The sequence below is a fragment of the Mauremys reevesii genome, linkage group 12, assembly GCF_016161935.1.
Source record: "Mauremys reevesii isolate NIE-2019 linkage group 12, ASM1616193v1, whole genome shotgun sequence".
NCBI classification, from domain to species: Eukaryota; Metazoa; Chordata; order Testudines; family Geoemydidae; genus Mauremys; species Mauremys reevesii.
The window spans coordinates 44,225,161-44,240,292 of record NC_052634.1 but is presented as its reverse complement, the minus strand read 5'-3'; the positions used below and the strand labels follow the sequence as shown (position 1 = coordinate 44,240,292).

Sequence of the window (15,132 nt, the reverse complement as noted above, 5' to 3'; positions counted from 1 at the left end):
GTGGATTCTCTCATGTCTGATAAGGTGTGAGCTCTGCCCGAAGCTTTTCCCGCACTCAGAGCACATGTAGGGTGTCTCCCCTGTGTGGATTCTCTGATGTGTGATAAGGTCAGAGCGCCGCCCGAAGCTTTTCCCGCACTCAGAGCATGTGTAGGGCGTCTCCCCTGTGTGGATTCTCTGATGTGTAATAAGGTTTGAGCGCTGATTGAAGCTTTTCCCGCACTCAGAACACGTGTAGGGCGTCTCCCCAGTGTGGATTCTCTCATGTCTGATAAGGTCTGAGCGCTGATTGAAGCTTTTCCCGCACTCAGAGCACATGTAGGGCGTCTCCCCTGTGTGGATTCTCTGATGTGTGATAAGGTTTGAGCACCGATTGAAGCTTTTCCCGCACTCATGGCACATGTAGCGTCTCTCTTCCAGGTTGATTCTGTTGCGTGGAATAAGGGCTGAGTGGCTACTGTAATTTTCCTCTGGCCTCTGCTGAGTCTCACAGGCTTTTGTGCTTTCTGGGAGTGCACAACACCCGGAAACATTCCCTTTGGATCTTCCTGATAACATCCAATGTGGATCTACTTGCACAGTGTCTTCCTGCTGGGGTTTCTCCTCCTCGTTCTCACTCACCAGCCCATCGCCGGATGGGAGACAGACAGAATCCAGACATAGGTCACTCCCTGTGCCTGAGAAAAAGGAAATGTCAGAGAGAGGAATGGAAAAAGGGATGAACAAACCAAAATATATATGGGAGAGATCAAACTTATCAGGTGCTGATTTTCCCCAAGCCCTTCCACAGAGAAGGGAGGAAGGCATCAGTTCTGGGTCCTCATTGCACCATAACTCTCAGGGGAAAGTTTGGGGAGGGACCTGCTGCCAGTTGTCAGTCAGAATAGGAGGGAAGCCATGAGTGACATCTGCCATAATGATTCCACATCTGCAGGGAACAATCCTGAACTTGAAGAGCTCACAGGGTCTTTGTAGGGCATCCCAAATGTTTCCTGCATTCCTAAGCAGTTGTTGAGTTGTTTAACCAAGTCCTCACCTGTGAAGGCAGCTCTCGGGATCACTTCTTTCCCAGAGCCCTGGAGGTCCGGGACCCACGGTTCTTCCCCTCGGTCCAGCTGCGAGATCACATCAGGTTTGGAAATTGGAAACCCTACTGCAGGCAAAGAAAACAAGGGAGGTCAGTGGAATTTGTGGGATACTTGTCACAAAGAATATTCCATAGTTTTAACCCCATCTCATTTTTAGGCAGTAACATCTGTAGCCCTCAGGATTCATCTGCTTGCCTGCATCAATATCTCTTTTCTTATAAGTACAGTATTGTGATAGGTTTATTAATTCATATTAAAAATATGTTTGGCTGTAATGCAAGAAACCTACAGGCCAAAACCTGCATTTTAAGCTAAAGAAAAGTTAGCATAGCTACATCCTGTGCCCTTTTACCCAGAAAAGGAACTGTTTTTCCTATACCCAAATAAAGTGCCTACGCTTAGGTCTAAGACCCTTTACCTAGATCAACAGACAATGAAGAATAGCAAAGGATTTTTCAAAGTTGTACTCACAGACTTAACAAGTACCCCACAAGTGCGCAGATACCTGCTATCCATACGCACACACATACTAGCCTATGGAGTAAGCGTATCCTAACATTTCTATGGGGGAAGACTGAAATTTGGGCATAAGAGGAAGGATTTCCGGCATTTATTTCCATAAAAAGAGGTAACCTACCTCTTTTTACCCGCACCTCAACCTCCTCCTCCTTCTCTACACTTCACCATCTTCAACTACGTATTCATGCTATCCATCTACGACAGCTATTAACCAGTAATAGGCCGCACTTATTTTCTTTTCAAACTTTAAGTTCAAAAGGAACTCGGCTAAGCTTGGTCTCTCTAAACTTTATTTTAATTTGTGTGTTAGATTATTTAGTTGAGCTAAAAAGTAAATTCCAAAGTAGCTTTGACAGCTCTTTACATTAGTTTCCCTTGCAAGAGCTGTGAAACCAGAACCGCCAGAGGTGAGGCCAACGCCAGTTTATCAAAACAGGGTGTGAATATTAACCAAAGTTTGCAGCACATAATATTGTATCATCATATGTATCTCTTGAATAACAGTAATACAATTGTAACTCTGTAATTCTACCTGTTTTACAATTTACTTACTATTTCATTGAGTTTAATAAAAAGTCTTTATGACTATATCTGTCTCCGTGTGAGCTTCCTGTCATACCCTTGAAGGTCCCTTTATCAATTCTGTGGAACCTGATTCGAAACACGAACTTTTATCTTCTGATCAAACAAATTGGCGAGCCTAAACTCATATTAATTAATATAAATGATTAAGTATTATTAGTAATTAATTAAAATAATTACAATACACATTAAATTAAGTTGATAAATCAAATCAACATTACTAACACACCCCAAATAAGGCTACGCATCCCAAGGCCATCTTCCTTGGCTCAAAGTGGCAGGAGAGTTACTATTATAACAAATCATATTCACTACCTTAGTGCCTAAAGACCAACTAACAGTGGGTCCCCATTGTGCTAGGCAAAGTACAAACAGAGAATAGTAGATGGCCCATGCCCTGAAGAATTTACAATCTAAATCAGGGGTAGGAAACCTGCGGCAGCGAGCTGATTTTCAGTGGCACTCACACTGCCTGGGTCCTGGCCCCTGGTCCGAGGGGGGGGGCCTCTGCATTTTAATTTAATTTTAAATTAAGCTTCTTAGACATTTTTAAAACCTTATTTATTTTACATACAACAATAGTTTAGTTCTATATTATAGACTTATAGAAAGAGACCTTCTAAAAACATTAAAATGTGTTACTGGCACACGGAACCTTAAATTAGAGTGAATAAATAAAGACTCGGCACAGCACTTCTGAAAGGTTGCCGACCCCTGATCTAAATACACAAGACAGACACAGAATGGGGGAAGGGCTAGAACCCACTGTTAGAATAGACATATTCGGGCCTGCCTGTAAAGCCTATAGTTTAAGAATTTAGGGGTATTTTTATCACTTTGTCTTTATACCCCTGTAACTAGCTAAGAATCAAAATCTCAGTCTGCCTGTGTCTGGGCCTTCTCTCACTGTGACAGTCTGAGGCCTTGTTCTTAGGCTAAGGCCTTTGGCTAAGTAGCAGGGGCAGCCATAAGCTGGGAAGCGAAGGGTCACATCCTCACATCCCAAACCAGTCACACTGAAATAAGGTGCTATTGGGCTGTTCGGAAGATGATCCTGTCCTGATAGCGCCCATCACCACCAGATAAAGAAATAGATCTTAAGATGGTTAATGAAAACTTAGTCTGACAGCATCCTGTCTGGCAAGAAATCACTTCTCAATGGTTGTGGTTCTGAAACCCTCATTTCTGTATTGTTTTATCTTTATGGCCACCACTTTTACCTTGTTAATCAGTCTGGTTCTCTAATTGTTTCTGTCTGCTGCATAATTAATTTTTCTAGGTGTAAGTTCATTAGGGCAGTGGAATATGCTTGCTTGGAAATAACCCTAATAAACATCGCATTATCTGTGCTTCAGACTTCTGGTCTTTCGCTGCTTGCTGTCTGCGTGACAAGAACCAGGGAAGTGGGAGGGTGAAGGGAAAACCCTCTAACAAATGGACATGACCTGATAACCAAGAGGTGAGCCTTTAAGGAAGGTTTTAATACACTTTGGAACGGACCAGGGATTCCCCTGAAGACTGAGAGGGAGCGATGGTAAACGCGCATTTAGATTCTTTTCTTGTTTTATATCTTTTCCCCATAAGGCTTAACCTCTGGCACACTGTCATGGATCCATAGGATCTCTGCAATGCCCTGGCTTTTAAACAGTCCTTGGGAGGTGCCTCTTGAGTGCACTAGACACCCAAGGGGTCCCACTCTTCCACAAGGACAGGCCACTTAGTTTCAACACCTGAGACTGAGCCACTTCCTCGGTGCCCTTCCTCCACACTCCTCTCCACTTCTTCCCATTACTCTCAGCCGGCACCACCTGTCGGCACGTTGGGAGATTCTTGTGTTCCCTCTTCACCTCTCACTACCTCGTCCTACCCTGCTGCTTCTGAGCTCTAACCCTGCACACACCCTCCCCATGTCCTGGCACCCCAGAATTATCTACTCCCCCCTTCTCCTCCCCTCCCATAGCTCTGTTCTCCCTTCACCCGTGGGGTCCTGAATGGCAACATTATACGCTCTCCTATCGAAAGAGGAGCTCATCTGACTGTCACACAAGCCATGCATGAGTCATACACCTATTTACTCAATTTAGAATTCTACAGGAGGTATATTTTCCTCTTAAAATGAGGAAAAGGCATGAAAGCTACAGTTATTAATGTATCCAATAAGGATACATTAAATTCAATTTAAAATGACTGATGGCACTAAAAAGGCACATGTCCAAAATGATATTAGTGGGTGGGAGATAAGGCAAAAAAGGGGGGGCAAGGAAACTTGTCAAAACTTGTATGACAAATAAAGGTATAAAGTTATCACTACTCGGGTTCTTTAGAGAACCCACAGCTTCTAATAACCCAGGGACAGGACTCCTTACCCAGCGAGGTCACCGTCTCATAGTTCTCCTGCATGACACCCTGTAGAGGGCTCTCTGAGCGGGGTCCAGCAGAGCCCATTCCTCTCTGGTGAAATACACAGCCACCTCCTCGAAGGTCACCGTCCCTGAAAGAGCAAGAGTCCAACATTCAGTACCTGCTGCTCCACTCACAGTCCCATTATTCACAGAACAGCAGCACCAGGTAAATGGAAGCTCCGGGAGGCACATGTTAACAGAGTCCCACCTCACCTTGTCTAGAGCAGCCAGGAGGCATCAGAGGGTGGAAAGAGAGAACCTCTGTGTCTCCCAGCTGACAGACGGAGGCAGGGTCTTCACGTTTATCACATACCTACTAGCCAGAGCTTAATATAGGAGATGAGGCTGTCTCTGACCCTGCTGGTGGCTCCTGGTAGGAATCCCAACACTCTCCAAATAAAATATATGGAAGAAAGGGGAAGTCAATAGTAAAGAATAGAAGGTCAGAATTGTAGAAAGTTAGCAAGGGAAGCTATCAGAAATAAATGACCAATTAATGAAAATAAGAAGGAAGTTTTTTAAAAGTATATTAAGTACAAAATTAATCCTAACAATGGAAGTGGCAAATTACTACATGGAAATGGCAGAATTATCAAAAATAATGTAGAAGAGGTAAAAGTGTTAAATAAATATTTCTCTCCTGGATTTGGAGAAAAACGGATGATGTAAGTCATATAAGACGTTGACGACGACAGTCTTTCCATTCCAACAATAACTCACGAGGATGTTGAACAGCAGCTATTACAGTTAGACATGTTTAAATAAGCAGGTCCAGATAACTTGTATCCACGAGTTTTGAAAGACCTGGTGGAGGAGTGTGGTGGACTGTTAATGGTGATTATAATTAGGACTTGGAACACTGGGGAAATTCCAGAAGACTGGACTAAAGCTAATGCTGTGCTAATATTTTAAAAGTGTAAAAGAGATGACCCAGCTAATTACAAGAGTGTTAGTCTGATACTGGGCAAGATAATGGAGCAGCGAATATGGATTTAATTAATAAAGAATGAAAGGAGGGTAATATAATTAGTACCAATTAACAAAGGTTCAGAGACAACAGATCCAACCAAACTAACTGGATATCCTTATTGGATGAGATCAAAAGTTTGGTTGCAACTAATAGTATTGATGTAATATATGCCTTACAGAAGTTTAGGTATGACTTGGTTCAGCACAACATTTTGACTAGAAAACTAGAAAGACACAAAATAAACACGGCATACATTAAATAGATTAAAAACTATGATTGTAAATGGGGAACCATGGTCAAGTGGATTTCTTTCTAGGGGTTCCACAAGGATTGGTTCTTGGCCCTGTGCTATTTAACATTCTTATCCATGACCTGGAAGAGAATATAAAATCATCACCGATAACGTTTGCAGTTGCCACAAAGATCGGGTTGGTGGTAACTAATGAAGTGTCAGTAGGTTCAGGCTCCAGCACTGGGAGTCTGGGAAGTTTTCCCAGCCCTGGCTAGAGGGCTATTTCCTGTTCCACAAAGAGGGAAGTTCCATTCACAACACTTGTGCCTTGAAATTAGGCCCTGACACTACACCCCACATTCAGCCTAGTGGTATGATTATCAAATGATTAGGACATAATTATGATGCATTTTGTGCAAGATGCGTCATGTTCAGTGTCACTGGAAAAGTTATGATTTGCTGAATATGATTGTCCTATTTGTGTGCATGTTTCATATTCGTATCTGAAGTTATGGATATTGACTCTGTATCTGTATTTCAAATGTGCTTACTCTGGGTAACATCCACAACGAGCCTTTCAGGTACAACAAAGAAGCCAGACAGTGTTCATGGCTCATCAACAAAGACAATGGACCATGGAAGAGCTTAGCCTTCCTGTGAATGTTTCAGCCAGCCTATGAGTCATGGCTACTATGACTCAGCAGGACATGGTAGGGCCTGTGACCAGACCACATGACACTAAACTCCATTTTGGTACCTCTATTTTTCCACAAACTGAGTTTGGAACAAATGGTTCCTGCCATATGGAAAAGCTACATAAGGTGGGGTGTGACGTCATCTCTTGGCCTCATTCCCCACACAAGAAAATTCCTGGAAATACCTGAGGAACAAAGACTGAACTGGGGGAAAGTGTTGGTCCCAGGGTAAAGGGATTTCTAGCTTGTGTATGGAAACTTGGTGGACTGCTTCTATCATCAGTCAGGGTGAGAAATTGCTAATTCAAATTCTATCCAGATAGTATGTTAGGCTTAGTTTGAGTTTTTGGTCATTTAAGTAATCTGCTTTGATCTGTTTGCTACCACTTACAGCTGGGAAATTGGCTTTTGTCTTCTATCTGTCCTTGAGTGACTTAGGTAAAACACTCAGGTAGCTCAGTTGGCTGCATGGCGCCACCTGCTGTCGTGTTGGGTGATAACAGGGCCTGGAGAAGCTGGCTGAATCTCCAGCAAAGCAGTGTGAGAAGGGCCAGCCCAGCTTGAGGGTTAGAGGGCGCAGCGGTTCCCAGAAGCCCCCCAGACTGCACCCCGGGGTGACAACCCATCACACCCTAGAGTACACAAGTCTCAGCAGGTTTGTCACATCCTGTCCCCTCCCATTCCACACCCTAGATAGTTCCTGCCTCCCACCCTCCTATACATTTACTGCTCCTCTCCCTCCAAGCAGAACCCACCACCAGCTGTCTGATAATCCCTTACCTGAGCCAGCTCCATTGCAGCCATTTCCTTCCCCCTGGGAGGAGGGGATGATTTGGGGCGAAACGTGGATGTTATTCTGTAGCCTGCCAGGGCGAGAAGGGCAATGTGAGTTCAGACAGGGTTTCTGTCCTTTCCACATGTCGATTCCCCCCAGGATTTTCCCCTGCTAATGGACATTCTAGGTTCTGCCACACTGTGAAGCACAGAGTGACCTTAACCCAGTACAGGCTTAGCCCCCTCCCACCAGGGTGTAACCCTCCGAGACAGGGTGACACCCTCCCAGCAGCAGAGTCTCTCTGTTAAACTTATCAAGTGTGTGGGCGATACCAAGCTGGGAGGGGTTGCAAGTGCTTTGGAGGATAGAATTAAAATTCAAAATCATCTGGACAAACTGGAGAAATGGTCTGAAGTAAATAGGATGAAATTCAATAAGGACAAATCCAAAGTACTCCACTTAGGAAGGAACAATCAGCTCCACACATACAAGACAGGAAATGACTGCCCAGGAAGGAGCACTGCAGAAACGGATCTGGGAGTCGCAGTGGATCACAAGCTAAATATGAGTCAACAGTGTTACACTGTTGCAAAAAAAGCAAGTATAATTCTGAGATGTATTAGCAGGAGTATTGTAAGCAAGACACAAGTAGTAATTCTTCCACTCTACTCCGCACTGATTAGGCCTCAACTGGAGTAGTGTGTCCAGTTCTGGGTGCCACATTTCAGGAAAGATGTGGACAAATTGGAGAAAGTCCAGAGAAGAGCAACAAAAATGCTTAAAGGTCTAGAGAACATGACCTATGAGGGAAAACTGAAAAAATTGTGTTTGTTTAGTCTGGAGCAGATATGATCAGCTTTCAAGTACGTAAAAGTTCGTTTCAAGGAGGAAGGAGAAACATTGTTCTTCTTAACCTCTGAGGACAGGACAAAAGCAATGGGCTTAAATTGTAGCAAGGCAGGTTTAGGTTGGACATAGGAAAAACTCCTAACTGGCCGGGCGGTTAAGCACTGGAATAAATTGCCTAGGGAGGTTGTGGAATCTCCATCGTTGGGGATTTTTAAGAGCAGGCTGGACAAACACCTCTCAGGGATGGTCTAGATCAGGGCTGGCCAACATGTGGCTCTTTAGAATTTAATATGCGGCTCCTTGTATAGGCACCAACTCCGGGGTTGGAGCTACAGGCACCAACTTTCCAGTGTGCTGGGTGTGCTCACTACTCAGCTACAGGTCCTGCCCCAGTCCACCCCTTCCTCAGCCTGCAGTGCCCTTGCTCCATCCCCGAGGGTCTTGCATAGCGTGAACAGCTGATCGGGAGGTGCAAGGAGGAGGGGTGGTGCTGATTAGGGGGGCTTCCCATGGGTGGGAGGCGCGGGGAGAAGGGGGTGGGAGCTGATGGGGGGCTGCTGATGTATTACTGTGATTCTTTGGCAATCTACATTGGTAAACTCTGGCTCCTTCTCAGGCTCAGGTTGGTCACTCCTGGTCTAGATAATACTTTGTCCTCCCTTGAGGGCAGGGGACTGGACTGGTGACCTCTCGAGGTCCCTTCCAGTTCTGTGATTCCATAAACCAAAGGCCAGAGACGAGCAGAATCAAAGGAGTCACTCTGGGATTCTCCTGTCACTGTTCCCAAGGCAGCTCTCTCAGGTTAACTAAGTTGTTGGATGCTCCAGCCTTTATACAGTCTCTCCTGGCAGTGCCCTTTCATGGGCTGGGCCTAGTTTTAGCTTTTGGCAAGTGTGACCCGGGGCGCTGAGACTGGGCCTTCTTGCCGCAGCACATCTTGTTCCTTTCTGTGGCTCCCAGCGAGTTCAAATGAGTAGATACTCCTCATACAGACTGTGAACATAAGAATGTGTTTAGTGTTTAGACTTTATTGAATGCTTGTGAGTTGCTGCCTGGGTTAACATCTGACTAGTTGCATTGGGAGCCTCTGTGGCTCTGTAAATCATCAGACAGGAGAGAGACTTTACCTGTGCAAAGTGCTGATTGGCAATAGAATGCATTACACCCTGCCTGGCAGGAAAGGCCCATCAACATCAGAGAGACTATTATGGGACGTTAACAAAGACACAAAAAACTGTTGTTGTGCTCTTGATTTCCCATTAGCTGAGTTTCCAGGACAGAGCACATGGTAGGAAGGGGATATAAAACCCCATGCAGAAGGAACTGATGATCTGTATGCTGCTTGGACTCTGGGGGGCAAAGTTTCTAGGCATAAGCAAGAGATCCCCAGCTGCTTAGCCGGGGTTAGTCCTAAAGAATATGTAGAGCTTGCTTATTATAGAAGCTTCTATTACCTTTGATATTTAAGACAACTCGTCTGCATCTATAGGATTACCTGCTTTAACTTTGTAAACAACTCTCCTTTCCTTTTAAACAAGTCTTAATACAGGTTATGACAGGACTGGCTACAAGTGTTGTCTTTGTTGGAAGATCTAAGATTCAATTGACCTAAGGAAGTGACTGGTCCTTCGGGACTGGCAGTAACTTGAACATTGCTGTGATTCGTGGGGTAAGGCAGGGGTTCTCAACCAGGGGTCTGGGGCCCCCTGGGGGGCCGTGAGCAGCTTTCAGGGGGCTGCCATTAGGCTGGCATTAGACTCGCTGAGGCTCAGGGCAGAAAGCTGAAGTCCCAGCGCATGGGGCTGAAGTCCAGGGCCCTGAGCCCCATCACCAGGGCTGAAGCCAAAGCCTAAGCAATGTAGCTTTGTGGGGGCCCCTGTGGCGTGGGGCCGCAGGCAGTTGCCCTGCTTGCTGCCCCTAATGCCAGCCCTGGCTTTTATATGCAGAAAACCAGTTATTGTGGCCCTCATGGGCAGTGGAGTTTTTATAGCATGTGTGTATGGGGTGGGGGGAGCTCAGAAAGATATATGGGATCACCCAAAGGGGACTGTCTGTGATTCCATGTTAATGCTGTTACAGAGCCTGAAGTGTTTACACTGGATTCTAGGTTGGTGAAATCTCCATACAGACCTCACACCCAATTTGGGGTTTGTTCCCTGCTTCTTACCAGTCTGCCCGAGGCTGGTGCTCGTGCTCTCGAGTCACTGGAGACAGCGTTACAGAGAGAGGGGCTGTGACTTCCCCACGGTCACTGAACAGGTCTGTGACAGAGCCAGGAACAGACCCTGTTAGCTCCAGAGCCCCGTCACCCGCAGCTTGGGAAGGTCCCCCGAGCACACTGGATTAGGCTGCAGGAAGAGGTGTGCAGGCACTGCAGATGAGCTGCCCTGCCAAGACAGCCTGTGCATCCCTGGACAAACCACCTCGCTGGGGGGGTGTCCCCTGGGTCAGGAGAAGTCAGTGTCCAGCCCTGTGGGGCTGTGCTCCTGGCTCATACCTCCAGCGCTCACTGCTGCCCCTCCCTTCCCAGCTGCACTGTTCAGCCAGCCCCAGGCCTCTGTGAGGTCACTTCCCCCCACCCCCACCTCAAACCTTCAAACTGGGGCATGGTGCACCAGTACCAATCAGAGTGCACTAGTGTAAATTCTGTCTGTACTAAGGGTTTGCACCAGTGCCTAAAACACCAGTGTGGCAGAGACCTTCAGTGCCCAAAACAGCAGTACGGTGGCACTAGAACTGGGATCTATTTCTAGCTCGGTCACGGACAGCCTGGGTGACCTCGGACACGTCAATGTTTCTCCTCCCAACTTCAGTCTCTTTACCCAGCTGTCCACTCACTGGGGTCTCCTCTCTCTCCAGAGCTGCTCACCACTCAGATCTGTGTGGGTGTCCCCAGAGCTAAGGCAGGGCAGCTCTGGAATAGTCTTACAAGGGGGCTGGGAGTCTCGTTCCCTGGAAGTTTTTAAGAACAAGTAGGACAAAGCTCTGTCAGAGATAATCTACAGATACTTGGTCCTGCCTCGGCAGAGAGAGCTGGACTTGATGACATCTTGAGGTCTTATCTAGCCCTACATGTCTAGGATGCGATACAATATATACATATAAAAACCCAACATACAGAATAAAACCCACCACAACATAATGTCAGGCAATTCAGGGGGGAAAAAACACAACCTGCACTCCACAGCATAGAATGACAATACAAAGGAGAAGAAAGCAACACGATGCAAACGATGACATCCTAGGAGAAAAGTACACAATGCAAAAGAGCTCAGCTCAAACTAACACAACACAGGCACCAAACAAGCTGAGGCAAAACAATGAATCATAAAACTGCTACACAACATGGTGCGTCACAGTTCCTAATGGCACCATGCAAAACAGCTCAGCGTAGAACAGGACACAGCACAAAAGAGAATTATTTCAGTGTAGGCCTGGAAGGGATCTTGAGAGGGCGTCTACTCCAGCCCCCTGTGATGAGGCAGGACCAAGTATCCCTAGACATTCCCAGACTGGTGTATCTCTAACCTGGTCTTAGAAACCTCCAATGAAGGAAATGCCACAGCCTCCCTTGGAAGCCAATGCAAGGCAAACACAGCCCAAAACAAGCTGTACACACACACGCTGGGCTTGGGGTTAAGGGGAGAGGCAAGAATTCAAACAATCTGGGTTCAGTTCCCAGTTTTGCCCCAAATTCTCCATGCAAACTTGTTAGACACCGGCGGCTGGCCCGTGCCCGCTGACTTGGGCTCACACGGCTCAGGCTGTGGGGCTGTTTAATGGTGGTGTCCATGTTCCAGCTGGGGCTGCAGCCCAAGGTCTGGCACCCTCCCACCTCGCAGGGTCCTACAGCCTGGCCCCAGCCCGAGCCCAGACATTTACACTGCAATTAACCAGCCCCTTCGCCTGAGCCCTGTGAGCCTGAGGCAGCTGCCATGGGCCAGCTGGGGGGGGTTTATGGCAGGGTAGAGATACCCTGGGTGTCTGTTCAGCACCTGTCACAATGGGGACCCTGACCTTGGTCAGTGTCTGTGCAGAGCCCTGACCAACAGGGGGCCTGACCTCAGTCGGGGGCTCTGCAACTCCCGGCATTACAGGATCCCGGATTTTGTGTGGGGTCCCTGCAGCGCCTGGCAAAATGTGGGGCCAGGAGCTCTGTCAGGGTCTGTGCAGTGCCCAGTACAGTGGTGGGGCGTGATCTGGGTTGGGATCAGTGCAATGCCAGACCCAACGGGGACACAGATCTCAGTCGAGGTCTCTGAAGTGCCCAGCACAATGGATGCAGCACTTTGAGTCGCAGTCGTTCGCTGCCTGGCACAAGGGGGGCCGTGATCTCGGTCCAGGTCTCAGTTTTACCTGGCACAACAGTGGGGTCTGATCTCACCTGGGGTCTCTGCAGCGCCTGGCAGATCAGGGCCCAGATCTCAGCTGGGGTCTCTGCAGCACCTGGCAGAACAGGGCTACGCTCAGTATGATAAGAGCCCTGATCTCAGTCACACACCTGGAGAGAAAAGGGAAGATTTTCGAGAATTTGATATCAGTATTTCAGAACTGAGGAGAAAATGGCACAAACTAAATATTTGCCAACATAAGAGAGAAGCACCAACATCTGGGGAGATTTTATGTCACCATTCAACCACTCAAGTGAAAAGAGGGGAAATTTGAGGGGATTATACAGCGATATTAAATCAACAACAGAATGGGATGGATTCTTCTTACCTCACATTCCCATGGCAGGGAGCCCTGGGTGATGTGGCTTTCACAGGGAAAGGAGGGGCTGGAGGCAGAAGGTCATTGGCTGTGGGAGGGGCTGGCAATGGGATCTGGGAATGTGACTAGCAGGTGATGGAGGAGGCACGGGGCGGGGGTGCTGGGTTGGGCAGGGTGGGGAGGGGGAGTAGCTGGACTGGGAAACCTGGGGCTGGGCCGTCTCCATGGGGGACACTTGCTCCTCCCTCCTTCCTGGCCCTTCCCAGGCCCTGTTGCCAGCAGAGAGGCCCCCAGCCCAGACGTGTCCCTGTCTCAGGGCCCCCCCCGCCTCTGCCCATTCACCCTCTGCCCAGCTCAGGAATCCCTCGGGGGAACCATTTCCCACCCGCACAAGGACAAATCCCTGCAGGGGAAATGGGGGAAACCCCCAAACCCGAGCTCTGAACTGGCCCCTGGCGAAGGGCAGAGAACCTGGGGCCCAGTCGGGGGGGGGCAGGGAACTTCTCAGGGGTTGGGGCGGGGGGGTCACCCTGGGGGCTGCTCGTGGCTCTAGGGAGAAAGGGGCGGGGCAGGGGCGGGGTCCCCACGGGGCAGCAGTAAATCCGAGGGGTCTCAGCCCCTTTCTCTCCCGCTCCTCGGGGTCACTGGCTCCCGGCCATGTCCGGGCTGCACCGACACTTCCCCCCCGCCCCTTTCCCAGCCCCCCCGGGACCCCCCCGGCAGCCCACGCCGGGACCCCAGTGGGGCCGGACCCCCGCGGGGCCCCAGGGCACTGAGCTCGCGCCAGGACCTGGAGGCTGCAGCCCCGCAGCAGGGCCGGGCCGGGCACGGGGGGGTTAATGAAGGTCTCTCCCGCCGCGATCTGCGCATGCCCAGAGTCCCAGCGGCACAAACCTTCTCCGGCCCGGGAGAGGCTCCAACGGCCCCGCACGAGCCAGGCAGAAACGCAGCTCCCAGCGCGCGTTCGCGCTCCGGCTCCGCCTCCCTGGCTGACGTCACTTCCGCTCCAGGGAGAGTTCGGAACTACATCTCCCAGCCTGCCCCGGGGCCGCGTCCGCCCTCTCCAGCCCAGGTAAGGGAGGGGTCAGCAGCTGGAACGGCGCATGCTCCGTGCGAGCCCCGCGGCGGGCGGGAGAACAACGCTGCTGCTGCCGCTTCCGTGTGAGCCGGTGAGTGAGAGACCCGGGAGGGCGGGCACGTGACTCTGCCCCGGGGAACCTGGGAGAAGCCTCGGAGCCGCCTCGGCCCCGGGAGCTGCAGCAGATCCGCCCCCGGGTCCCTGTGCGGGGGGGTCGGTGTGACGCGCTGGGGCGGGGAGTGAATTGGCTCCTGTCCCTGTTTGCGCCTCTCGCCCCCGGTACAGAGTCTCTCCGGTTCTGCCCCGTTTCTCTCTCGGGGTCTCGCTCGGGCTGTAACATCCGGGAGATTCGCCCCGATCCGCTCTCTTGGCTCCCCTGTCCCCCGGTCTCTCCACGAGTCTCCAGTGTCCAGTTAAAATCTCTCCCATGGGGTCCCCGTGTTACCTGCAGCGATTTGTCCTTGTCCGGGTGGGAAAGTGTCCCCCCGGGTCAGTCCCCAGCACGTGGCTGCCCTGGCGGGGTGAGATGCCGGTTCTCTGCCGGGGCGGGGGCGGGAGGGGCACGTGCCCCCCGTGGGGGCTGCCCGGACCCCGGTTTCCCAGTCCCAGTTACTGCCCCCAACTCCCAACACAGCCACCAGCCACCTGCCCATCCCCCACTGCTGCCCCCTTCCCTCCTCCAGGGACCTGCCAGCTCCCCCCCCCCCCCGTTGCCCGCTTAAAGCAGCTCCGCAAAGGGCGCCCGGCGGCCTGGGGGGATGGGGGGGGGGGCCCACACTTTATGTATATGTATTGGATAGGAATAAAAACTCCAGTCCACCAGCCCCCCTTTTCCCTCGAGTTCTGTACCAGCAACATAAAATCCCCTCAGATCTTGGTGGTGTGCATGGAATATCAGGGTTGGAAGGGACCTCAGGAGGTATCTAGTCCAACCCCTGCTCAAAGCAGGACCAATCCTAATTTTTTAACCCCAGTTCCCTAAATGCAGCCCTCAAGGATTGAACTCACAACCCGGGGTTTATCAGGGCAATGCTCAAACCACTGAGCTATCCCTTCCTTCCCTCTCTTAGTGTTATCAATTGTATAGTTTCTGATATGTATTCTCTGCAAATCTAAAAAATATTCTAAGCCCCACTTTTTCTCTAATTGTCTATTTCTAAATGACTATGGCCTGAGATTTTTCCCTGTCTCTCTAAATATAAAATACTAAGAAAATCTCAAATTTACACCTT

General features: G+C 49.5%; 1 protein-coding gene across 1 annotated transcript in view; it reads right to left on the bottom strand.

Moving 5' to 3' along the window:
• LOC120375429 (zinc finger protein 551-like) overlaps positions 1 to 15,132 on the bottom strand; it is a gene marked incomplete at both ends in the record, with an annotated part of 536,130 nt that continues 520,998 nt past the window's right edge. The window contains one exon of the mRNA XM_039496063.1: positions 1 to 379. Coding sequence (XP_039351997.1) covers positions 1 to 379 — 379 coding nt within the window. The remainder of the gene's footprint in view (positions 380 to 15,132) is intronic.